The 27,083-nt window shown below is 41.2% G+C and overlaps 1 protein-coding gene across 5 annotated transcripts in view; it reads left to right on the top strand.

Annotated features, from left to right (window-relative positions):
• The window catches only part of CYFIP2 (cytoplasmic FMR1 interacting protein 2), a 91,482-nt gene that overhangs the window by 30,395 nt on the left and 34,004 nt on the right, over nucleotides 1-27,083 (top strand). For all 5 annotated transcript variants that reach the window (XM_060240248.1, XM_060240249.1, XM_060240247.1 and 2 more), the window contains 13 exons: nucleotides 2,730-2,847; nucleotides 5,944-6,063; nucleotides 7,001-7,126; nucleotides 8,413-8,579; nucleotides 11,875-12,022; nucleotides 14,252-14,405; nucleotides 14,498-14,654; nucleotides 15,095-15,191; nucleotides 15,301-15,377; nucleotides 16,473-16,581; nucleotides 17,383-17,502; nucleotides 18,967-19,166; nucleotides 22,082-22,169. In XM_060240248.1, coding sequence (XP_060096231.1) covers nucleotides 2,730-2,847; nucleotides 5,944-6,063; nucleotides 7,001-7,126; nucleotides 8,413-8,579; nucleotides 11,875-12,022; nucleotides 14,252-14,405; nucleotides 14,498-14,654; nucleotides 15,095-15,191; nucleotides 15,301-15,377; nucleotides 16,473-16,581; nucleotides 17,383-17,502; nucleotides 18,967-19,166; nucleotides 22,082-22,169 — 1,681 coding nt within the window. The remainder of the gene's footprint in view (nucleotides 1-2,729; nucleotides 2,848-5,943; nucleotides 6,064-7,000; nucleotides 7,127-8,412; nucleotides 8,580-11,874; nucleotides 12,023-14,251; nucleotides 14,406-14,497; nucleotides 14,655-15,094; nucleotides 15,192-15,300; nucleotides 15,378-16,472; nucleotides 16,582-17,382; nucleotides 17,503-18,966; nucleotides 19,167-22,081; nucleotides 22,170-27,083) is intronic.

Here is a 27,083-nt window from a genome sequence, read left to right as displayed (position 1 = left end):
TGAGCGTTGTGTTCCCCTAAATTTTGTTACTTTTGGAATACAATAAATACAAGTGAGCTATGTGGAATACATTTCCTATTGCATCTTAGCTTTGGATCAAGAATCAGGACCCCAGGAATTCAAAGGCTACAGGGTAATTACTTATAGAAAGTAATCACCAGTACAAAAATACCAATTTCGCAATAGTGGTGAAAAATTCTAACCATTGTCCTTTGGATATATCTGATATTCTGAGTTCTGAAGTATCTGATAAATTATTTCCCTAATCAGCATGAATGTGTGATTCCTCACTGATCATCCTAACCTTTCCCTCATAGTGCTAAACTCTGTTGGATCCTAACCTAATCTGAGGTAAATTTAGAGAATATATGGAAGCTCATCCATTTATGGAAGCTGTCTAACAATGTGTCTGTTTAATCCCATTTCTAATGTCTCCACTTAACATCCAAATGGTCAAAATATTTCTTCCTAATATTCCTCCTATACTAACAGTTCCTTTCTCATTCAGTTTCCAACCAGAGCAGCGTGACCCTTGAGGTGCTCTCCTTCCCTGGAGAAAAAGATTTCGTGCACTAAATGATTTCCAAGAATTTTCCTATGTTCCTGCACTTTCACACCCTTCCTTTTTTATTTTCCTCTCCTTTACACATTTTACCCTTGTTCTGAGATGCAATTAACTATGTTTTTCTTGCATGGTGTTTTAATTCTGCATTATGAACTAGATTATATGTGGCAGGCATCAAAGTATCTGATCATCCCTGTTAACCTGCCGATTCCTTTGGGGGCAGCAGGACACTGAAAGGGTAAGAGTGAAGTGCTGGGATTTGGGGAGAGCTGAAGATATAACGGCATGATTCTCCAGTTAATATGATTAACAACTGCATCCACCACTGTGACACTAAGGAAATGTAGTTTATTTTCCTATATGATAAGAACATTAGGCTTGGTCTACATAGTGCTGATGACCCAAAACAAAACAGTAGATTCTGAATTATGAAGCCTCACTTTGGCAAATAGCCAGCAAGAATACCATGAGGTGAAGCTTATTTTACCTAAGAATTTTTGTATGATCATTTCAGTTGTCAAATCTCTGACTAATTCAACACTATGGAAAGAAAAATGATTGGTTTGTAGTAGGGATGGGCATGAACTGGGAAAATGGTGGTTCATGTTGGTTCGTGGTTCATTTGATTGCATGAACTGTTGAAGTTACATGAATTTTTCCATTTCCCAAACCAGTTCATTTGGTTTGGGATGTGGTAGAACAGCCTCCTTAGAGTTGCCAAGCTCACAGGGAATCTTCAGCAGGCTCTCATCCACTTGGTCTCCAAGTTTGGTGAAGATTGGATTTTGGATGTCTGAGTTATAGCACCCCAAAGCCGGTGCCCCCAAGAAAGCTCATCTCTAGCTTCAGGTTCAGTCCCTAAAAACACAGTAAGGAACAACTTCCCAGCTGGGAGAGGGGTTTTTTGGTGGTGGTGGTAATTATGATAATAATAATAATCTTTCCCACCCTTCCTGCCAAAGCAGGCTCAGGGCGGGTTATAGCAAGATTAAAATAATTTGGATAAAACTAAAGTACAATAAAACCAATTAAAAATCCAATAAAGTGAGCTAAAAATCCAAAAAACTCTGCCTCAACAGACACAGTCAATCAATCAAATTCAAAGGGTGCTTAATCCCAAGCACTATCTTATTATCTTAAAAAAATGTCCCACTGTGTGGGGAAAAAAGGAGTCCCTCAAAGCCTCCCCTAAATCAGCCATATAGCAAACAATTCTTCTATTCTCACAACTATCTCCTCTCTTTGTGCTGCAAAGTGAAAGCAGCTGAGTTAGTGTGGTATATAATCTGCTCCCATAGAGCAGAATGGAAGCTCTATGATTGGCTCCCAGAGCTGCCAGTCAGGCTATGGAAACTGCTTTATGTGTTTCTATGGCTCTCCACAAGTATACTCCAAGCATTGCCCCTAGGAATTGATTGAACTGGCACCAGGCTGTCTTGAGAATGAACTGTTCTAATGGACCACCTGAACCTCCATGGAAAAAGGTGATTTGTTTTTGGATTTGGGAATGACTTATCCAAATGAACCAGTTCAAAATGAACTGGCCTGGTTCATGCTTGAACCATGGTTCATTTTTCAATTTGTGCCCATCCCTAGTCCATAGTCCACTTTACAAATAAGTTGGTCATACCACTGTAGTGCTTTTTAATGAGCCAGAAAGATATAGCGAAAATTCTCCTGAAAATTACTAATTTCACTTTACAACATAGGTGTTTTTTATTTAGGTTAATTGTGAGCAAATATCGTAGAGCTGATATAAAATACTAAAGAGACCTTTTCTCCTACTTTGGGTCTTTTTTATTTGACAGATACTGGTAACCAGTCTTCCAGTTCTTTCATGTATTTACTGAATGGTGATAATACAACTGTTCAGTTTCTTGCCAAAGACATTGCAGATGTCCAGCTTCCTCTCAGCCTACAAAACAAGCACAACCTTGTTGAAACCAATTTATTAAGATATGGGTTGCTGTATGAAAAGATCATCCTTTGTAAATATTTAACATTATGTCACACAGAGGCACACTCACGAGCACAATTTATTCATGTATGGGTGCAGCAGCAAGCTAAACCATACTGGGTATAATGGCAAGTTTGTACAGTTATGAAGTAAAAATGTCTCAAGTGCTAACTCCCACTCACTTAAAGGCATTGATTTTCTGCCCAGGTGGACATGTACTCAGAGCAGCATCAGTCCCCAGTATAACATCTGTGAGCAGATGGTACAGATCCGAGATGACCACATTCGTTTTATCTCAGAACTTGCTCGCTACAGTAACAGTGAGGTAAGTTTGGACTATCCATAAAATAAAGCAGACCTAGGACAATTCTGTGGATAAAAGGAAGTGCTGAATATGGACTTGAGTAAATCTCAGATTGTCGAGGAACAGAGTGGGTAACGAGGGACAATTTTTTAAAATTTTGTTTACCTTTTTTGTGATATAAATAATGCGGCTTGATTAGAGAGCAGGAACAACTTCCTCCCTTCCCTTCCCTTCCCTTCCCTGGATTCTACATCTCTGAAAACCTCAACCTTTTATGCCTTCCTGTTATGCTAAGGCTTTGATTCTGTCTCAACTTGATTAATATACATCTAATTAGATGTGAAAATAACACAACTCAAGAGTTGCAAAGTGGGGTATATCCACTAATCTAAAGGGGAATGGTTGTTGGAGTGATTTTCATCAGGGAAGTTGTGAGAAAGGCTTGTATTTCTTTTGAAATCATCTCATTTCCAGTTACTCTTCTTTTGGTGGACTTAACTCCCCAGCTGGTTTGGTGCAGAGAGAGTTTGGTGCAAAGAGGGCATAGGGACTGGAAGGATTCAGTGTCTGCTCCTGTTCCATTATGGAGCATACAACTCATATAAAATACAATAGAAAAATAAGTGAACAAATGTATGCATAAGCTATATGGCCATATACCATAGACTCAGAACTCAAAGCAGTTCTTTCTTTTCATGACTATACCTGTTCCACAAAAAGCCATGTTCTGAATAGGTCTGCTGCAATCACATCTAGATAGATTTTGTAATGTTATTTTTCATGGTCTTCTGGTTCCTGTTTTCCAAGCTCTTATTCCTGTTTTGCATTCTAACTACTGATTTGATTAAAGAGGTAGTAATGTGAAGTTGCCACAAGAACCTTTATTGACAAGCAGGAACTCATAATGACTTGTGAGGTAAATTTCCATCTTCACCACTATTTCCTCTTTCCTTTCCTTGAAAGCCTGCATAGTCTTTTCCCTTTTACTGCCTCCTCCTCTTCCCATCCACTAGGCAACCTACCTTTATCTTCTCCTCATCTTCATTTTTTCTTCCCTACCCTACCCTGGCACCTCCTAGTGAGGAAAACTGTGGCCCGGTTCTGAGGTTCTGGTTGTCTGGCCAGACCTAGCTGCACATAGGGGCAACTGCAAGAGCTTGTGAAAGGTACCCATTTGCCTCTGCCTTAGCTTCCTCACGTTTTTATTTTCCTTCCATATTTTTAATTATCCCTGCTCCCTTTTCTCTTTTATACACACACATCAGCCTGTTGCCTGCTCCTTCATCTTTAGTTATATTATTTATTTATTTACTTCATTTATAGCCCACCATTCTTCACAAGGGTGACTCAAAACTCCTTACTCCATTCTTCTCTCCACCATATTATCCTCAGAACAACCATATGAGCAAAGGCAGACTGGGAGCGAAAAACCTTGAAAAAGAGCTCTTCCCCCAGCCTGTCCTGCCCCCCCTCCAAATAAGGGAAAGAAGAAAAGGCAGTCTGTCTGGCCATGCCTCCCAAGAAAGGATAGGAGGACAGAATAAGGCAGCCTACCTAACCAATTAATGCTATTTTCCTCATACTAGGCAGGTCCAGGGCAGGCCAGGTACCACTTAGCTCATCTGGCATGGGATTTGGATGAGCTGAGCCAGGCACTACTCTCTGCTTTACTTTATATGGGCTCAGCCAGGCAATGCTGTCTGCTTTGCCTTGCATGAAACTCGGTTGAGCACCACCTTTTGTCCTGCCTTGCTTCACCTTGCCTCACATGGAGCTCTGTTGGGCTCTGCCATCTGCCTTGCTTCATGCAGGCCTTGACCAGGTGCCACCATCAGCCTTGTCTCACATTATGCAAGGTTTGGTCAGGCCAGGCATCACTATCTGCCTTGCCTCGTGCAGAGCTCACCGCCCTCTACCTTAGCTTGTGCACGGCTTGTCCTGGTTGGGTACTACCATCTCTGTTGCCTTGGCTTGCATAGGACTTGGCCCTGGCCAGGCACCACTGTCTGCCTCACCTCATGTGGAGTTTGGCCAAGTTGGTCACCAGCATCTATCTCACTAAACATGAACAGATCCAGGCTCCTCTACCACCACCTCCCCCATCTCACATCTTGTGTGGGCCTCTGTCTCTCCTGCTGGTGAGATGCTGCTTCTCCCCCTCGTGCAGGGCTTGGTTGGGTCAGGCTCAGCCCTCTGTCAGAGAGTGGCTGGCCTAGATGGAGAGAGGGATGCCAGGTGATCTCACTGGTCAGTCTTGGTCCTGCTTGTGAGGTAAGTCAGGCTGAGAATGTGTAACTGGTCCAAGGTCATCTAGTGAGTTTCCAGGGCAGAATGGGAATTTGAGGTCCTACTCTGAAACTCATATGATTACACCACATTGGCTTTTTTGGGTGGCTTCTGTGTTAAACTGTAAAATGCACCCAGATGTAGGTGAGTCATGAAAGTAATTTGGTATCAAGCCTCCCCAATGAATCCTTCCTCAGTGAATCCTCCCTTCCTGTTCTCTGACAATTCTCCCCTACTTCTTTCTCCCCATCCCCTTCTCTGTCAGTATTCCCCCCAATCTCTCTCCCCCCCCCCCCCCACCTTACCGTGACCTCCTCATGGGCTGCTGAGGCTGTCCTTGTTTAGAGAGCCACTACATTGACAGCAGGCCCCCTGGGAGTTGTTGCATCAATGGAATGGCTCCAGCAGCTGACAAGGTACCTGGGAGCTGTTGCACTGTTGGCAGGGTCCCTGGCAGTTGACAAGCCCCCCTAAAGCCATCACATTGATTTAACCCCTCAATATAATTTTCTACGTTTTTAGATGTTTTTGTAAACCTGGAATCCCCCAAATGTGGAGAAAAATTTCCTTTTTGTAATTGTGGCCCAATCCCACAGACTGGGCCACACATGACTATTAGAATATATTATTATTTACTCTTTTTCAGTTCAACCGTGTCTCAGATGTCCTCTTCTTTTTATTCACTGCATTTGCTTTATGTTTCTGTATTTTTAATAAGTGTTTTCATTTACTTATCTCTCAGTTTATTTACCTCAATAATGGGAAAGTAGCATTTGTGAAGATACTCAGTCAGCACAGTAATGAATACCAGATGGGTTGTTATCTCTCTAGGTTGTGACTGGCTCAGGGCTGGACAGTCAAAAGTCAGATGAAGAATACAGGGAGCTTTTTGACCTGGCTTTAAGGGGATTACAACTTCTTTCCAAGTGGAGTGCACATGTTATGGAAGTGGTAAGTTCTGGTTAGCCATACATAGCCATAATCTGGGACACTTAGCTTGTTGAGTGACTGCAATCAAGGAGTGTTTTACTGAGAAATTCATGTATAAGAATACTCATAAGAAGAGTGCAAAGCCTATTATTATGATTTTGTTGTTGTTCAGTTGCACAGCTGAGTTCAACTCTTTGCAACCCCATGGACAGTCATGCCAGGCCCTCCTGTCTTCCACCATCCTCCGAAGTCTGCTCAAATTCATGTTTGTTACATCAGTAACACTGTCCAGCCATCTCATCTTTTGCCGTCCCCTTCTTCTTTTGCCTTCTGTCTTTCCCAGCATCAGGATCTTCTCCAGTGATTGCTCCCTTCTCATTTGGTGGCCAAAGTATTTGAGTATTATTATGATAGTTGTTATTATATCAATAACTTTTGTGTCTCATGCTTTATATCAGTACAAGAATGTAGATCCCTTTCCCAAGGAGCTTACATACTAAAGTTTACCATAAGGGGTACAACAAAGGAGGGGAGGAAGGTGGAGACAGGGATAAACAGTGGAAGAAAACATGCATTCATTCCTGTTCAACATTTTTAGGTATCTGAAAAAGTGTGCATGTACCCAAAAGCTTATGTGTGCATGTTTTCTTCCACTGTTTGTTGTTCTTTAAAGTGCCACTGGACTCAAACTTTGTTCTGCTGCTTCAGATAAACACAGTGACCCTTCTGAATCTATTCTTTGGTTTAATTTTTGTGAAAGAAGGTGATCAAAGCATTTTGTCAAAGTCTTGATGGAAAGGAATATATAAAGAGAGCAGAGACACAATGGAGGAATTATGTGGTTTTGAAATGATTCCACTTAATTTTTTTTCCAAAATAGCAGACTGGTGGCAGAATTACTTTATACTTCTGTCCAAGCTTTCTTCATTCAGTATTCTGTTTTGTTTTCTCCATTCAGTATTCTTGGAAGCTGGTTCATCCCACAGATAAATTCTGTAACAAAGATTGCCCAGGCACAGCGGAAGAGTATGAGAGAGCCACACGGTACAATTATACCAGTGAGGAAAAGTTTGCTTTTGTTGAGGTGGGTGGTTACATTTATTTTTTTTTTTCAAAGCAGCAAGTTGTTTGTTTAAATGGGTGATTGAAGTTATGGTCTGAGATTCAAAGAATCTGGGATGAAATTTGGTTCTCTTTCTTCATGTTTCCCTTGACTGACAAGCTTATAATATGATTTTGTTCTCTAGAGGATTATATATGACAAAACACTTGAACTCTACAAGTTTTTTTCATATATTATCTCTGAATGTAGCTATTGTTATCAGTTATTATCAATGATACTAGGTAGAGTACATAGATGGATATTCTCTGCCTTGTCATATCTTAGGGAGATAAAGAATACTCAAATCAGTGTTCTCATTAGGGGGGTCTAGGGATGTGTGTTAGGTCTACGAATGTGCAAGGAAAAAAATGGTTTTATTCAGATTCAGGTGTTCGAGACCTGAAAATATCTGGTATTCCCAAATTCTCCCTGAATACCAGTATCAGTATTGTACTGGTATTCGAGTTAGTATTCAGGAAACCTGAATATATTCAGCTGCATTATACACAATGGGGACATCCCCTTAGAGCAGGGTTTCCCAAACTTTTCTTTCCCGTGGCCCCGTTAATTTTACACTTCTCCTTCGTGACCCACGATCTGGCAGGGATCTTTCCCTCTCCCATCCACCACTAGTGGCCATGGGGAACTTTGCATCCCTACAGCCTGTTTTTGAGGAAAGTTGAAAGATAACTGGCCTTGTTTGTTCAAAGTTCTGATACAGATCAGTTGTGATGCTATATGAATGATAAATTCATATGTTTGGAAATATTCATTGGAATCTCTTAAGAAATCATGGTTTTGAATTAACAAAATTGGTATAAGAATATTGTGTGCTTTGCTTGTATCATTTCTCAACATAAACATTCTCAATGTTTGCACATTCTGATTTTAGAGGGGAAAGTTTACCAAACGATTTTGAAATGGTGAAATGTTTGACCTTTTCTTCCTTAGCCTGGAATTTCATTTTGCTGACAAGTCCCAATGTCCTGAAAGGAAATTGTTAGTGCATGCTTTCTTTTTTTATAGCAGGAACTCCTTTGCATATAAGGCTTTTTTTTATAGCAGGAACTCCTTTGCATATAAGGCCACACACCCCTGATGTAGCCATGGCTTACATGGCTCTTAGTACAGGATCTACTGTAAGCTCCAGGAGAATTGGCTACATCAGGGGTGTGTGGCCTAATATGCAAAGGAGTTCCTGCTACAAAAAAAAGCCCTGCAACAGGGTATAGAAAAGAAATGATCCTTTTTTGTTTTAAATTATTTAGGTGATAGCTATGATAAAAGGCTTGCAAGTGCTCATGGGCCGCATGGAGAGTGTCTTCAACCAAGCCATTCGGAACACTATTTATGCAGCACTGCAGGATTTTGCTCAGGTGACACTGAGAGAGCCATTAAGGCAAGCTGTCAGGAAGAAGAAGAATGTCCTGATCAGGTGAGATTGGTTTTCACAAAACTTCACTGTGTATTCTGAGGCTGGGATATCCCCAGTATGCAGATGACACTCAGCTCTATCTACTGATGGACAGACACCCAGACTCTGCCCCAGAAGAGCTGGGTGGGGCATTACAAGCTGTAGCTGGATGGTTGCAACAGAGCCATCTGAAACTGAATCCATCAAAGATGGAGGTCCCGTACCTAGGCTATGGAGGACTAGGATCATGAATCAGGTTCCCAGCCTTCAGTGGGACACTATTGGTGCTGGCATCAGGGGTAAAGAGCCTTGGGGTGTTCCTGAATGCCTCACTGACTATGGAGGCCCAGATCATCACCACTGCCAGGTGTGTCTTCTTTTATCTGAGATGGATCAGGCAGCTGGTCTTGTATCTCGCCCCCTGTGACCTGGCTACAGAGACCCATGCAATGGTCACTTCCAGGTTGGATTATTATAACTCTCTCTATGTGTGACTACCCTTGACTCTGCTGCAGAAATACCCAGCACAGGTGTTGACTTCATTGTCTATACAGACACATATCCACCCCGTGCTGCATGAACCGGATTGAGTAGCAGATCCAATTCATGGTGCTGGTAGTTACCTTCAAAGCGCTGTACAGCCAGGGGCCAGCATATCTTTGGGACTGCCTTTCCTCATATGAGCCCTGCAGAACTCTGTGATCTCGAAACTGGCACTTCTTGGAGGTCCATGGCCCCAGGGATGTCTGACTTACCTCAACTCGGGCCAGGGTTTTTTCAGCTCTGGCCCAGCCTGGTGGAATGAGTTTCCATTAGAGATCAGGGCCCTGCAGGACATTACGGTTCTTTCGGGCCTGTAAAATGGAGCTCTTCTACCAGGCAGGCATCTCCTTTCCATAAGACCTCCCCCTAGTGACCTGGTGATCATCTGTATCTGTCAGCTGTCTCTGTTGAGGTACTGATTATTGTTTTGTATTGTTCTGAATGTTAGATGTTTTTAATCTAATTTTAAATGCTGTGGTATTAAACATTGTTTGAGCCCACTTGCAGGAACGGTGGGATACAAATCCAATAAATAACTAAATAATACATTCACAAGCTCTTATCAGGAGCTATAGGTAAGTGGTACATACTTGGTATGCAGAAGATCCCAGGTTTAGTCTCTGGCATCTCCAGCTAATGTTGTGGGCCTCTGCCTCCTCCTTGCAAGAAAAGGAGAGGGGCAAATGGTCAGTGGAAAGAGCTTCCTAGTCAGAGTTAATTAATAATAGAAAGCATATATCGCTGGCCATCATTTCTTGCTGGGAATGATGGGATTTGTTGTTTATGCTGCCTCCTAATTTGGGTAATAAAAACTACAAATCTGTAATCTCTGGTAGGAAAAGATGGCCGGGAGAATGATATTTGTATTTCCAGTTTAGGAGAGGTCCTATATTGGGCCTTTTTTGTGTCTAATGAGCCCTTATCTCCTATTGGTTACCCATCCTCTCTACAGAGGTAGGTTTTTGTTGCTTGGAAAGTGGACACTGAGTGGGAGAGGCAGATTCTGGTTCAGCAGCAGTGCAAAGGAATCTGGCTGCATCTTGGAATGGGGTAAGGCTTTTTGGGGAGGTTTGCAGTGTGAGCCCCTTTCACTAAAAGTCTGAATTTGTGAGTAAACCATTGAAGCTGGTGAGATCAGCTGCAAGTGGAAGATTAATTACATTGTTTCTATTTGGTTTTGCACTTATGACCAAGCCACCTATCTCATGTCCATGCAGATGTTCTGCAGAAATTACAGGCTGTTAACTGTATATGTGGGGGAAAGCACGCACCCAGATGAGAATTCAGAGCAGTTTATATGTGGTTCCTAAGTGGGCTTTTTCAGACCATCCTTTAGCCTTGACCAGTTTTTCACTTCCGGTAATGTTTGAAGTTATTTTCAGAAACTGTGAGGGGAAACTGAGGAACAAATTAACATTTTATTTTCTCTTGTTCATATAAGTTGTGTTGTTTTGAATAAATTATTGCAAGGTTGTATTTAAAATATTTTTATTTGTAAGACATTTTTGTCCCCTGTTTTGATAACGGTTGTTAGTATTTAGTAATCAAATTTGTATCACACTCTTACGCCAAAGAACTCAAGGCAAAAAGGGATTGGCCAATTTCATCCTTACACCAACTTTATAAGGTAGGCTGTTGTACTTGGATGAAATTGATTATCCAGATCCTGTTCATTCGGATTCATACCATCATGTTTCGAGATGAAGACTACTCTGGTTGTCCAGGTTGATGACCTTCAGTGGTGTGTCTCCTGGATCTTTTGGTGGCATGAAGCAATAGTGACTACAGATTCCTCCTTAGACACATTGCAGAATTAGAACCAAGAGATTCTGTTCAGTGGTGATTCTAGTCCTTCTTTGGAAGATAGATCCCAGAAGGTGATTCTGAGAGGCTGTTGTTCCTATTCTGTGATGCTAGTCCACAGAGTTACTCAGGATAGAATTTTGTTTCCCATCTTTTAAAAATCTGTATAAAACTGGTAGAAGAAATCATATGGAGATTTAGAGTGTGATGTCATTAGCATGTTGACAATACCCAACTAGTCCTTTACAGTTGAGCCTGTAAAGTCAATTGAGTGAATGAGACTCTATCTAGATAAGATGGAAGTGATGATTGTGGTGTTTCCCTAACACCACTGAATTTTTTGGAACTTACAGCTTAATCTGCTGCCGCCTGTATATTGGTGGGCAGGAGGCAGCATATTGTACCAACATTGTCTGCCAGTAACAAAATTTAAGATGCTGGTTTTGATCTTGAAGATGTACACAGTCTAGGCCCACGGTGCCTTTAAGAACATCTTTTCCCAATGAAAACTCCTGCATGCTGAGATATCTTAGTGAGGCTTTGATCTAAATTCCATCACATGCAGATGCAAAATTGGCATCCACTAGGGGTTTCCCTGACATTATGGAACTAGATGCCCCAGAGGCTGGTGTTACCTCTCACTACTTTGCTTCTGGGAGAGGCACATAAAGTCACTGTTGTTTTGCCAAGCTTTTGGAAATGGTACCTACTTAAACTCTTTGTTGAAATATAAGTCTTACGAATGTTCTTATAATACTTATGTACCTTATTTTTAGATTTATTAGTTAATATATTTTTTAGTCTTTAAAAAGTTCTTATCACAAACCACTTTGAAAGCCTTTCCTGACTTTGTGGTACACAAGTACCACAAAGAAATAAATTGTCCAAGGCCACACAAGGACCTTCATAGGGTTTCGAATCAAATCTTTCCAGACCTGGTGATTTTAGATGCTTTCCTTTATGTTCTCAGTGTCCTTCAGGCAATTAGAAAGACTATTTGTGATTGGGAAGGAGGCCGTGAGCCCCCAAATGACCCCTGTTTGAGAGGAGAGAAGGACCCCAAAGGCGGCTTTGACATCAAGGTTCCACGACGAGCAGTGGGACCATCCAGCACCCAGGTATTTGCTGCTTTCTCTAGAGTGGACAGACTTCTTACCCACTGTTACATTCAATGACACTTTGTCCTGTGGCCAAAAAGTATTCAGTTCAGACAGTGCTTATTTCAAGATTGATGAGTGGCAAGATCCTCTCCTTACCTCAGCTAACAGGTGATCAGCATTGCCAGATTTGTTCAAGGAAGAGGTTCTAAAGCACTGGGTGTATATCTTGGGGGCTGGATGTTTTCTTTTCAGCAGTTCTTCCTGAATATAGGATCAGATTCAATGGTCCATATATCATGCACAAGATCTTTAATTCCCACAGGATTGTGAGTATTATTTGGAAGTAAATTCCACTGAAATTCAATATAGCAGCATAGTGGAGCACTTGGCACACATCCTGTTGGATGTCATGTCATGCAGCTGGAACACAATGACTCCTGATCATCACTGCTGTGCACTCCATAATTTCTTATGCTACCACAGAGGAATATGGGATGTGTGCAGACTACGGATGAATCACAAACCACATTTCATGCACAAACCAAGCCAGTTTGTGATTCCTGAACCAGAGGTTGGGTGGAACATGCCTCCCACAAACCCTGAACCTCCCAAAGCTCCCATGGGAGATTTGGGGAGGTTTCATACCTTCCCTCCAACCCTTGGCTTCCCCAGGCACCCCACAACTGTGGGGAGCCTAGGGAAGGCAGTTTAATCTGCCTTCCCTCCTAGGATCAGCTCTCCAAGTGTCCTGTGGGTGCGGGGCACTTGGGGAAGGCAAAGGAAGACAGTTTAAGCACCCTTCCCTCCTGGGATCAGCTTCTCCAGGCTCCTGGTGGCTGCAGAGTGCCTGAGGAAGGCAGTTTAAACTGCCTTCCCTTCTGGGATTGGCTTTCTCAGGTGCCTTCCCTTTTGGGATCAGCTTCCCCAGGCATCCTGTGGCTATGGAGCACCTGGGGAAGGCAAGGCAAGGCAGTTTAAACTGCCTTCCCTCCCAGGATCGGCTTTCCTGTGGGGCACCTGGGGAAGGCAGTTTAAACTGTCATCCCTCCTGGGACGAACCACAAACTAGCTTGTCTAAAGGAGGAGTTTGTTGGAGGTTCGTGGTTTGTGAAAACCATGGACCCCTCAACAAACCTCCATTCTGCTGGTTTGTGCCCATCCCTAGTGCAGACCTTTATTTTAGCCAATAATATTAGATTGTGGCATCATTTAATCACATATGTAATTATCAGCATGGCCCCATCTGTGGATACTTAAATCCAGAGATTGGAGCCATGAACAGACAACATGGGAAAGCCCCAGGTTTGCAGAAAAAGCTGAAAACTTAAAACAAACAAACCACTACATTTAAAAAACAAGTGCCTTCTGCAGTGGTCATTTTGGGGCTTGCTAGGCAACCACAACAGAATTGGCAGCCTCCAATCTTTGGTTTCTATCTGTAAAAGTAGGAGGAAGGGGCAGGGTGCTTTCCAGGGCTCTTTGGCCAGGCCAATCAGCACCTATCAGGCAACTTGATATCATGCAACTTGCATGGCCCACTCAGGCATAACTGGTTGCTGCTCAACAGCAGCCATCTATGAAAGCTGCTGTAGTATAGAGGTTAGAGCTTCAGGCTAGGATTTTAGAATCCCAGGTTCTAATCCCAACTCTACCATGGGAATTCATTGAGTGATCTTGTACCAGTGATGTACTCCCAGCCTGTTCCATTTGGGGAAGGATGTAAGATGCGATGGGTCCTGGGCAAAAGGTGAGGTAAAAATGAAGCAAATAAATAATAACCATAGCTAAAGTTGGTGGGCAGATAAAAGGTATCTTGGCTGGTGGATGTGATGGATAATAGGAAGTAGGGAAAGGGAAGAAGATATGGTGGCTGCTAGGAGGAGGGAAAGAGAAAATAATGTGGGGAAGGGATACAGGGGTAAATGAGATGGCCCCTGCAGTTTCTTATGGACAGGGCTCATTTTGTAGGAAAAAAGGTGCAGGAGCTCAGTAGCATAGCTCATTTGCATATGCCCCAGGATCTGTGTGCAATGGGGAGAGAACTCCCCACTGCATGCAGACTCTAGCTGGAGGTTCAGGAGCTGTGCTCTGGTGAGCTTCTGCTGAATTCAAGCCCTGTTTATGGGTCTCCCACATGTAAGCATATAAAGACAAAATACAGGTGAATGCATTCTGACACCCGTAGTCAGGACTTGTAAAAGATGCTTCATTCTGAAACATAATGAAAAAAATGGCATCTTCTTACAGCTTTATATGGTAAGAACAATGCTGGAGTCCCTTATTGCAGACAAGAGTGGCTCAAAGAAGACTCTCAGGAGCAGCCTGGATGGACCAATAGTTCTGGCCATTGAAGAGTTCCACAAGCAATCATTTTTTTTTACTCATCTTCTCAACATTAGTGGTAAGTAGCAATGATGGGGTAACAATACGCTATTCTGAATAATATTGAGTCTTTCTCCCTCCTGATGCTGGGTATATATTGTCTGTTTTCAGAAGCTCTTCAACAGTGTTGTGACTTATCTCAGCTTTGGTTCCGAGAATTTTTTCTGGAATTGACCATGGGCCGTCGAATTCAGTTTCCCATTGAAATGTCTATGCCTTGGATTCTAACAGATCACATCCTGGAAACCAAAGAGCCTTCCATGATGGAGTAAGAACTCAAAGATAACAAAGAGTGTATTATGAAATGAATGATCATTAGTGACTCAAGAACAGCTGTTGGCAGAGATATAGTCTTATTTGCAGTCAGAATTCTAGCATATGAGAAGAAATGTGACTAAGACAAAGTACCTGCCTCTTAATGATAAAGATTATTTTCATTTGAAGCAGAAGGTTCAGTTGGGCTATCACTAATGAGCCTTAAGATTGGCTTTTAATGGCAGTTTAGAAGTTTTCCTTGTCCTGAGGGAAATTTATGGAAGTAAATAGTTAACAACCCCCCCCCACACACACACACACACCGATATTGTGGCCCTATTCTAACTGACCTCTCCCTCCCACAACAGTTTACACTATTATAATCTCTAAACTGCTGGCAGTGTTGAATTATCAGTGATGTTTGAAGTGAAATTACCTTTCCTTTAATTGCAGGTATGTGCTGTACCCATTGGACCTCTACAATGACAGTGCATATTATGCTTTGACCAAGTTTAAGAAGCAGTTTCTCTATGATGAAATTGAAGCCGAAGTGAGTTTCTTTTTGTTTTATTTTTCTCAGGTGTTTCTCAACTTCCACAAGCAGGTATTCTCTTGCATATTTGTTCTAAAGTCTGTTTCTTTCATGTTTCTTCTACCAGGTGAACTTGTGTTTTGATCAGTTTGTGTACAAACTGGCAGATCAGATCTTTGCTTACTATAAAGCAATGGCTGGCAGGTATGAGGCTTCTGTTGATTTCTATTGTCTAAGTTTTACAAAGAGAAATTTGTTATCTGGCTTTAAAATCTTAAGCTTTGTGCATGTGATCAGATCACAGCAAATAGGAAGAGCTTAAAAAAAAAGAATTATAGGAGAACAGCATAGATTCAGAAATGATTGCAGTGATCCATAGGAGTAGAAGATCATTTCCTAGAATAATAGCATTGCATATTTATATTTATCTGTTCTCAGTTTCCTGCCAAATAGGCTCTCAAAGCAACTCTCAGGGATCAAAAGATAATACATATTGCAATTATCATTCCATGAAATGTTGCTGAGCTGCTTCCTCTCCCTCTGATGGCCTCAGCAGTGGCAGTTGGTAGCTGGAGGTAGAGAGTTTCAGATATTAATCTCAGACAGAATTGGAAGGGTTTCCTAGGTAATCCTCCTTTTTTGGGGAGAAATCTTTAAAGGGGTGGCACAATTGTATTTTTAAGCTTGGCTTAACACGCACTGGATTGGATCCAGACTAAATTCACATGATTACTTCTTTCTCCCCCTTCCTGCTGCAACCCATTGATTTCCCTGAAATGCTGCTTCCGTGGGGCAGGGACCTGCCAAGAACAGCATGAGTGGCAAATCAAAGATCTGCAACAGGAAGAATTCTGTTGGCAGAAAATGCATTCTGGATCCTACTCACTGGGTAGGAACTATTGCCAACTATTGACTAGCAATTATCTTTTAAAGTACTGAATATCATAGTTTGGCTAAATTGTGAAGCCTAAATGTAATCTTCTGTGTCATAAAACGCATGCGCCAGCAAGACCAAGCTTCTTTATCAGGGAAAGGCCAGATACTGTATTCAGAGTAGCTCATACAATTTTCTGTATACTAAATCTGCAAAATCAAATTAGCTAATACCTATGTTTGATTAATTTCTATAACCCATTTTGATATTCAACTATTCTGCAGCAGAGTTCACAGTGAGTTAGAATACAAAGCATAGAATGCAGGAAATGAAACATATTACAGTTGTCTCTTATTATGCAGATGTGAATCTTGGCTATCAGGAGGCTTTCAAGTAAATTTATTGACAGTTCTTTCTACTTGCAGTGTTTTACTGGATAAACGGTTCCGAGCTGAATGTAAGAATTATGGAGTGATTATCCCTTATCCACCATCCAACCGTTATGAGACATTGCTCAAACAGAGACATGTCCAGGTACAACTTAGCTAATATGGCATGCCAGCTGGTCAGTTCACAGATTCCCTTTACATGCAAATGTTTATGGGTTAAGCAGGAGACTCCCATCATTCACAATGATACATGTGTAAAGTTTCTTATAATTACCAATAGCATGTCTCCAATAACTGTATCAGCTCAAAGTTGCTTCTTCTATGACGTATGTAGAGGTGGACTGCACATAGGAAAAAAGTTTGGTTCATAAAATGAATATTTCAGCATAGCAATATTTGAGAGGGTATATTGGGCTGTGGGGGCAAGGGCAAGAGTGTCATGGCCTATGGATGAAAATCGTTCTCTCTGTGGAAACTCTCTGGTTGATCCGATGCAGTTTTCTGTTTCTCTAGTAAAATCACAGGCATTAGTAGAATGAATTTACAGCTCATGCTAGAAAATAGCATACTATCAATGAGCCTGCCTCTCCGCTGAAATTATTGTGGCAGCTTTATATGGATAAGTGTGCACTGGAGTGCTTGTATGCTTCTAGAGCAAAAAACCCCACTATATGCCCGCTTTAAAATATAGGCAATTTATGCACAAGTGAATAACAAAGCTGTCAGAAATTAGCATAGTGATGACCCAGTTAATTTTGGACCTGGGCCTACTAGTACTGGGAGTAAAAAGGGATAATGTTTTCAGAACACAAATTAATTTTGTTTAGGTAAGAACTGATCATTTGTGATCCAAATTAGATTTTCCTGCATTTTGTCCTGAGGTTTAGACTTTTTAAAGAAAAAAAATCTGTTTCCATTTGCTGTCAGCATTTTGCTTTTCTCACAGCTTCTAGGTAGGTCAATTGACCTAAACAGGCTTATCACCCAGCGTATCTCAGCTGCAATGTACAAATCATTAGACCAGGCCATTAGTCGCTTTGAGAGTGAGGACCTGACATCCATTGTGGTAAGTGAATGGGGGGATTTAGATTAATAGAACTATTTCCAATTGCTCAGATACCACATCTCTAACTAGCTGTATTTTATGGTTTCTACCTAACAGTATACTAGGAGGTTTACTGTGTGCCTGATTATTGTAGAATCAACAGTGTACCTGTTGATAATTCTGTTGATAATAACATCTGATGGTAGTGACTGTGAATGGAGGCTGTCCATATTCACCATGCTGTCTTGTGTAGATGGAAGAACTGTCACTATTTCTTTGTGATTGCTGACAGTCTTCACCATATGATAATTCATTGTAATGTATATGGGTTTTCTGTACTCTCTTTTTTTGCAGTGAGTAGGCAGAAATTATTACTCAGTATATTAGGAAAACTTTTAGATAGTTCAGTCACAAAATGATTGCCCTTTTGAACTATTCTTGCAAAATCCTAAATAGGTGGCACACTTTTGAATCCATTGGTTTCAATGGACTTAGGTGTAACTTTGTTTTTGGGTTACATTGTAATAGATTGACTTGTGAAAGTATGGAAGCTCTCAAATCTTGGCTTTGACACAAACTCACTCATTTGTCTTAGACACGTTACAATCTGCCCTCCCCCACACCCCATATATAATAAGGGTTATGTAGAGGATGAGAGAATGGGAATGCCAGATGTTCAAGCTGGATTCAGAAAAAAAGAGGCATCTGAGATCATATTGCAAATTTCTGTTGGCTACTGGAGCATATGAGATAATTCAGAAGAAAATCAGCTTGTGTTTCATAGATTATAGTTTTGACTGGATTGTGAACAATGCTAGGAAAAGTTGAAGGCAGCAGGAAAAGAGGTAGACTCAACATGAGATGCATAGGCTCAGTCAAGGAAGCCTCCATGGCCCTGAGTTCACAAGACCTGAGCAAGGCTGTTAATGATAGGCTGTTTTGGAGATCATTAATTCATAGGGTTGCCTGAGTGGGAAGTGACTTGATCGCACTTAACACCTTCAAGGGTTACTGAGAGAAATCTATGTGTGTATAAATGCTAAGATATAGTAGAAGAGAAACATTGGTTTCAGTAATACTTGTTATATAAAATGTATCATTTTTATCTGTGTTCTTTATCTGTTTAAATTAGATGTTGTTGATTGTGGAGCTGTTACACATTCTGTTTACAGTTAGCACCCTCCTTAGAGAAATGTCCAGAGTCAAGCAGTGTAAAAATGCAATTTTCCACATTGCTGATATTCTGATGTAAAAGGTGACACTCTGGAAATATTGTGTTTAGGGAGGTCTATTTTTTTTAACCTTTCCTAGGATAAAAATGACAGACTCCACCCAATTCATATGCCACTTTCCTTGACATTAGAGCGAAAGAGATATGCACATGCAACCTGCCTTACATCTTGTCTCTCTGCTGATGTAATGAGATTTTTCTCCGGTGATACTGATTATACAATGTCTTCTTGATGCTGTTTTCTCTGGGAGCAGGAGCTTGAGTGGCTTTTGGAAATAAACCGCCTGACACATAGACTGCTGTGCAAGCACATGACCTTGGATAGTTTTGATGCCATGTTCCGGGAAGCCAATCACAATGTCTCTGCTCCCTATGGACGCATCACCCTGCATGTCTTCTGGGAGCTAAACTTTGACTTTTTACCTAATTACTGCTACAATGGCTCAACTAACAGGTAAAAAAAATAAACCACACCAAATGTCCAGTTTGAATGTTCAGTATAGCTCACCAATGCCACATGACCTCTGCATATTCTTAGTATTTTTTTGCAGAAAGTAATTCTTTATTCAGAATTCCAAAATTACAATGAATATAACAATAAAAGTTAAATACATAATATTCACTTGCGATTCACACTTAGAATACAATTAAACTTTTAACAGATGAAAGGTCAGTGGAATGCCGTTAATGAGAGATACTCCTCTTGTGTCACTGTCTTGAAACAAGATGCGTTCCATCGAAGGAAAGGTTCCCACTGTTAAACCATTAGTTTTCCATTGAGCAAAAGCCTGCGGTGGATGTTGTTAGCCGCCCTGAGCCTGCTTCGGCGGGGAGGGCGGGATATAAATAAAATATTATTATTATTATCTGAAGGGAAAAAAGAACGCTTAGTGAACTCCATAAGAGGTGATGTGTGAGGAGATAAGATAGTGTTCTATTCCAAACCTTATATACCGCCCTCAAAAAGGCGTTGCAGGACGAAGTGAAAATTTTTTTGCTGGGACTCCAAAGGGATTCCTGAAAAGAGTATGATTGTAAGCTATTATTTTCTAAAATTTTCCATTCTGCCAAAAAGGAATGTCGATACTGTTTAATCAAATTAGTAAGAATAACAGATTCATAATATAATCTGATATCTGGAACCCCCAACCGCCCAGCAGAATATGGCCTCTTAATTGTAGAAAAGCAAACACAATGTTTTCTATCATTCCAAATAAAATTATTAATCAAGTGTTGCCATTTATGAATAAGTGACAGTGGTAGATCAATAGGGAGAGCACGAAAGAAAAATAAAATTTTTGGCAGCAAAATCATTTCTACAAGTTGAATGTGCTCTAAAAAAGTTAACAATTTAGAAGACCAATGAGCAAACACACCAATAATCAGTGTGGTAAGTTCTAAATGATTAAATTTAATAAGGTTAGAAAGTTGCACTGGAACATTTATATCCAAATAACTCCATTTAGACTTAGCCCAAGAAAACGGGTAATTCTTTTTAATGAAAGAACTAACAGCAGAAGACAAATTAATAGGGTGCAAATAGATTTCATTGGGTTAACTCTCAGGCCTGCAACATCACCAAACATATCTAACTGGGATTTAACTTTTGGAAGAGATATCAAGGGATTGGAAAGAAATGGAATCATATCTGCAAATAGACTGATTTTGACTTTGAGACCCAATTAAAATACCTGGATTAACAGCAAAATTTCTAAAGAGATTAGCTGAAGGTTCTATCGCTAATGAGAATAAAAGAGGAGACAAGGGGCACCCCTGACGCGTGCCCCTTGATAATTGGAAAATAGAAGAATAAGACCCATTCACATACAATAGAGCTTTTGGGGAATGATAAAGTGCAGCTACAATATGCCTAAATTTGATGCTAAATTGCATAGCTAATAAAAGAGTATTTAACAAGGCTGCTCTGTATCAAAGGCCTTTCCCACATCCAATGAAAGGAGGCATACATCAGGAACATTACACAATGTACAATAGGTTATGGTATCTATCAGTTTGCAGACATTATCTGTCGTATCCCTACCTGGAATAAATCCAGTTTGATCTACAGAGATAAGATCAGAAATAATACCATTTAAACATTGTGTCAAGACATTCATAAACAGTTTATAGTGGTTTAACAAAGCAATATCTTTGTTAAACCACTATAAACTGTTTATGAATGTCTTGACACAATAAGACCCAGGATCAGTAATATCCCTATCAGGTTTTAGAAAAACCACAATTTTGGCTGTGGACCACGATTGAGGAAAGGAGCCTCAAAGGCAAAATTGAATATATCTAATAGAAATGGTGCCAGATTAGATTCTTAGTATTTTAACTGAATGAATGAAGAAGAAGAAGAAGAAGAAGAAGAAGATATTGGATTTATATCCCGCCCTTCACTCCGAAGAGTCTCAGAGCGGCTCACAATCTCCTTTACCTTCCTCCCCCACAACAGTCACCCTGTGAGGTGGGTGGGGCTGGAGAGGGCTCTCACAGCAGCTGCCCTCTCAAGGACAACCTCTGCCAGGGCTATGGCTGACCCAAGGCCATGCTAGCAGATGCAAGCAGAGGAGTGGGGAATCAAACCCGGTTCTCCCAGATAAGAGTCCGCACACTTAACCACTACACCAAACGGGCTCTCCAAGAATGAATGAAGAATGAATTACTTGACTAATGTCATATACTGTTGTATTTTTGTTATATTGCACATATATCTTGAATTAGTCAGGATTTGTGCAGAAGCAATATTTGATTTTTTAAAAATCTCAACATGTAGTTGGTCAAGGCTGGAGATGGTGAGAGAGTTGGGAGGGATAGAGAAGTTTCACATTCAAAGTTGGTTTATTTAGACTTGTTGGAGGGTAGTTAATTGTTACCTATAATTGTAATAGAATTGGTTATAAACATGAAGCTCAGTCACTGTAATGAGTTTCTTGATTGTAATAGTTATATTGAATTTACTGAAGGCATGGGCTGTGATCCTAAGAATGTTTTCCTGAGAGTAAGCTTCGCTGAAGAAAAAGGAACTTACCCCTGAGTAGCTCTGTTTATGATTGTTCTTATTGTGAATAAACAATGCAGCTTTATTTAATATACTTTTTAAGTGCCTACATGTAGTAGCTGCTGGTAATAGCTATAAATATTCACTTCTGGCAGGTAAAATGTTTTATTATTCCTCAAACACTGCCATTGAAAACAATCATAATATTGTTTTGGACTGAAAATATTAGTAAAATCCTTATTTTGAAGGGGAAAAGGATTTGACATACTCTTTGATTTAGCATGGGCTCTAGGGTTTTATTCAAAAGCACAGCTGCTCCAAAAGAAGTTATGAATCCATTTTATTCTTATTTCCATACACTCCAGGTTTGTACGGACAGCAATTCCATTTACACAAGAACCTCAGAGAGACAAACCAGCCAATGTCCAACCATACTATCTTTATGGATCTAAGGTGCGTTGAGAAACATTTATTTATAGTTTAGACTTATATACTGCCCTTCTCTGAATTCACAGAGCTCAGGGTGATTAACAACAAAAGACTATGCAAATTAAAAATCCAGAAAAATTAAAATAGCTAAAACAACATCAGATGACACCAAATCAAATTTACAGTTTGTATTACTGTCTCATAATTAACAGGAAAGAGCTGGGTGGGAGAAAGGAAGGGAATGCCAGATAAGGTGGTACCTATTGCTATCTTTAACCAAAGGCCTGGCAGAACATATCTGCCTGGCACACCCTGAGGAACTGCACAGGTGTTATTTGGCAGAGAGTTCTATCAGGTAGGAGCCAGGGCTGAGAAGGCCCTGGCTTTGGTCGAGGACAGATGGACTTCTTTATTTCATCCTTGCCTACTCTAATTAGCAGTTACTGACTCTTTAAGTTTAGGGAGAGCAAAACAGTTTTAACAGCTGCTTCCTGAGATCCTTTTAACTGGAGATGACAGGAACCAAATCTAGAATATTGTTTATGCAAAGCCTGTGCTCCGTTAGTTGAGTCCTAGCTGTTTCCTTCTTTTTTATATATAAGCACTACTCAACATTACAGACAGCATAGTATATCACGGTGCTGTTTGCAAGAGCTTCCACATGGGGGCCGTAGGGACTTAATAGATGTGTTTTCAATAACCTTGCTAGTCTACACAACCACAGATTTTGCATAGCTCCACAAATGACATATTCTTCCATCAATGAATGCTCATTCAACAAAAGATACAAAATTTCTCATCTGTTTTTATTTTATTTTCCATTCCTTGAAAATTGTTAGTGCTGATTTCTGTGTGTCGGATTCTAGCATAGTAGAAGGTGAATTAGTAAATTTTATCTAGTGTAAATGTGAACTAAACTGAATCTTGGCTAGGGGAAATATGAAGATGTATTTTAAAATAATGCTTTGTTTAGTGAAATCAGTAGTAGATACATATTTCTTCCATACATTTGATTCAGAAGAACCAACTTTTCTATAGTAGTAATCATTATATAAACACTGCATCAGCAACAGATAAAAGAGTACATCTTCTCCTGGCTTCAGTTTCCCAGTACTTTACTTCATGCTGCCGTAAGATGGCCATTTGGTCATCAGTGATGATGTATGGAAAAAAGCAGTGCAGGGATGGTGCAGTGGAGAGAGAATAGTGACAGTTTAGGGAGAAATCCTGTGCTTCCACCCTCCCTTCGCTTGCTTAGCTGTCTACTGGTAGCGCTGCTACCTCCAGCCTGGCTGACATGGAGGCTCATACTTCACCTCCTGGCACAGTCCCATGAGAAATTAGTGGAAGAGGGGGAAGCTCACTCAATCAGCTGCCCCTCCCATCACTCTGCTTGCCTGCCCATCCATCCCCTTCCTCACCACTCACAAAATGCTCTTCTTACAGGGGGATTTCAGCCCCTTCATTTTTTTTCCAGTTTCCAGGTTTTATTTTTCTGCAAACCTATGGGATCTCCCAAGTTTGTAGAAATATCTATTTTCTCTGTACATGCCATGGATCCACACATTTAAGTATCCACAATTAGATACAGTGATTCTAGGAGTACCTAAGCATCCTTCTTCTCTAAACATAAAACTGGAAGATCTCTGCCCTGAAGAGTTTTGAGGTTACAGATGTTGCAGATGTTTCACATACTCTGCTTTATTGTCTCCCATCATGACAACAGTAGATTAGCATTTTTTGTCATCCCTTTAGAACATATCCCACCCCCACATACATACCACTATTTTGGACATATCTGTATTGCTGAATTTGGTGGTGGTGTGCATTCTTTATTTAATATATTTTATTTCATGCCTTTCTTATTCAGCTCATAATAGATACAGAAACATTGCCACAATTTTTTTAAAAAAGGTTAAAAGATAACACAAAAATCACTACAGTTTCTGCAAAATACAAACCAATATAGATAAGAATGGATTTATGCTCTGGGGAAATCTATAAGGATTGATGTCTTTCAGAATGACTCAGGAAGACTTCAGTAGAATAGAAGATCTAGACCTAGTACAGAACCAGTGCTCAAAAAATCCCTTCAATGAATTGAGGAAGAATAGAAGATGAGCAAGTACTATTACTGGTGCATGGAGAGGAGGTTCCTTAGATTCGTAGGACCCAGGTTGTGAAGGGATTTACATTTGGCATGTTCCATCTAGCATGTCTAGGGCTAGAGGCAAGCTCCAGCCCTGCAGCAGTGCCAGGCAGGGGTCTGGAGTGCTCAGGGAGCTGTCAGGGCTCCCTGCCCAATGTCCCAGCTGCTCCTGATGCTCAGATCTTACTTGGGAGCAGTGAGGGGTCCAGTGGCCTTGGCAGCAGCATCCTAGGTTGTAACAAGAGGAGAAGGAACGAGGAGATAATCCAGGGAGTGCGGCAGCCATTGCCCAGACTGCTGCAAGACTGGAGGAGCAGGCCAAGGAGCCATAAGCCACAGCAGCGAGGGCACAGGCTACCATTGAGCTGAGAACATGGGCAGGGAGCCAGACGCCCATGCAACAATGACACCAGGCAACCACAAGTGCTGGCATCTCTACACACATGAGAACCAGGGGAGAGAGGTTCCCAGAACCTGGGCTGTCTAGATGAGTGCCTGCATCAGGCAACACCAGCCTCCCTCTCCCCCCCCCCCCAAAAAAAATCAGAAACAATCTGCAGCCCCAGACCAAGGTGGCAGGGCAAGAGTGACCCAGCTGAGGGGGTGATTGGAAGGAAAAGGCTCAGGAAGGAGAGGAGCCTTGGTGGAATGGCAAGGAGGATGGCCAGTGGTTGTCTGTAGCCCAGGAAGGACAGGGCTGTGAAGTGGGATCAGCTGGAGGTACCATGAAACCGGTCAGAAGGAAGGAAAGACTGGCAACTTAAGACTGAAACAAGGTCACTTCCAGTTGGGAGGAGGAGGAACAAGGTGATGAAACCCCTCCCATTCTGAGACCTGGGGAACCTTGTGCCAAGTGGTTGGCAAGACAGCAGAACACAGACCATCCCAGGGTTAGCAGGCAGTGTCTCACACAGCAGTTTTGTGAAGCCAATATATCTGCAAAAAGGTCTCTCTTAAAATTCAGTGTGGAATAGCCAGCAATTTGCACAAGGGTAGAAATTTTCTCAGTAGTATATGATTAATATTTGTTTGTTTGTTTATAGTCCACTTTTCTCAGTGAGACTCAAGGTGGATTACATGGTATATCAATGCAATCAAATAGCATGAGAGATTTAATAAGTGATGCAATAGGACTAGGATTACAAAAATTAGAGATAATGCAAAGAAGACATTTGCATTGTTTTGCAAAACCTGGCTGAAGGATTAGAGGCCATGGTGGGTTGACTATAAAGGAGCAGATTGATGTCGAACCTGTCAAAGATGGAGGTTTTGTGGTTGAGGGGGGACAGGATTGGGATCAGAGTTCAGATTACCAACTCTTGACAGAGTGCCTTTAGTACCGGCACAAATCATCAAGAGTCTGTGCATGATGCTGGATACCTCCCTTCAGGGCTTTTTTTGAGCAGGAATGCACAGGAATGCAGTTCTGGCTGGCTTGGTATCAGAGAGTGTGGCCTAATATGCAATGACTTCCTCCTGGGCTTTTTCTACAAAAAAGCCCTGTGTGAAACACTGGCGATGTCAGGGGGTGTGACCTAATATGCAAATGAGTTCCTGCTGGGCTTTTTCTACAAAAAACCCTCTGCCTCCCTTTCATTGGAAACTCAGGTCATGCATATTGTCAAAGTGGCATTTTTCCACCTTCGCCAAGCTCAGCAAAGGGCTCCCCTCCTATCACATTCTGACCTGGCTACAGTAATCCATGTGACAGTCATCTCCCGACTGGACTACTCTAACTCGCTCCATGCTGGCCTATTCCTGAAACTGACCTGGAAACTTCAGAGGGTCCAAAATGCAGTGGCACAATTCCTGACTGGAATACCAGGACCGCACATATTACACCAGTGCTGCACTAGCTACACTGGCTCTCGATAGAATACTGAGTCAGATTCAAGGTTCTGGTTCTCACCTTTAAGGCCCTGAATAATCTGTCTTCCCTATCCCTCAGTCATCCCTTCACTTCCAGCTTCTCTGCCTCTCCCGCCCCAACATTCCATCCCTGTACCCCAAAAGGAGATTGGATGCTGGAAGATCACACCCATAGGCTCAAAAATTAAACAGCTGTTGCAATTCTCAGGAACAGGACAGCCTTCTGCCATCACACACAGTCTTTGTCTACATTTAGAAGAAGGTCATCAACTAAAGCCACCAGGACCTTCTCTGTTGCATAACTTGACCTGAAACTAGACAGCAATGAGTCCAGTGTGATTAAGTTATCCAAGACCTGAAACTGGTCCTCTTCTGCCCTTTCATTCACTTTGCCCATAAAAAGCAGATTAGAAACTGAGCAATAACTGACCACATCATTTTTATGTTGGGATAGTTTTTAAAATAGTTGTGTGGCCAATAGAAAGTGTCCTGAGTTAGTGATTGATGAGAAACAAAGGACTCATTGATGTGACTCTTACATGATTTTAGTAGCAAGGGTCCAGGACACAAGTGTTTGCCCTCACAGATCTTAGGATCCTGTCAACATCCATCACAGTAACTGGGTCAAAATGGTCCATAAATAGACCATACAGTGTATTAGATTGGCATCGAGATTAGAATGTTTTTGCACTATTTTACTAGGGGATAAAAGTAGCTCAGCTAATTTATCTGTTCCTGAGACAATAACATATTTAGGAGCCTTCTTTGACTGTCTCAGTTATACAGCAAAAACTCTATTCCAAATTTTGCAAAGAGAAGATTGTCATACTCTATTGAGCAGCTGGTAGTTATGTGGATTGTTTGGACCATGTAGATTAAGGGAATGTATTTTTATGTCATGAATGTGCAGGACAATTTCA

Source organism: Heteronotia binoei, chromosome 5, assembly GCF_032191835.1.
Source record: "Heteronotia binoei isolate CCM8104 ecotype False Entrance Well chromosome 5, APGP_CSIRO_Hbin_v1, whole genome shotgun sequence".
Classification (NCBI taxonomy): Eukaryota; Metazoa; Chordata; class Lepidosauria; order Squamata; family Gekkonidae; genus Heteronotia; species Heteronotia binoei.
Note: the sequence above shows the minus strand (reverse complement) of the source record. Positions and strands in the feature narration are given on the sequence as shown.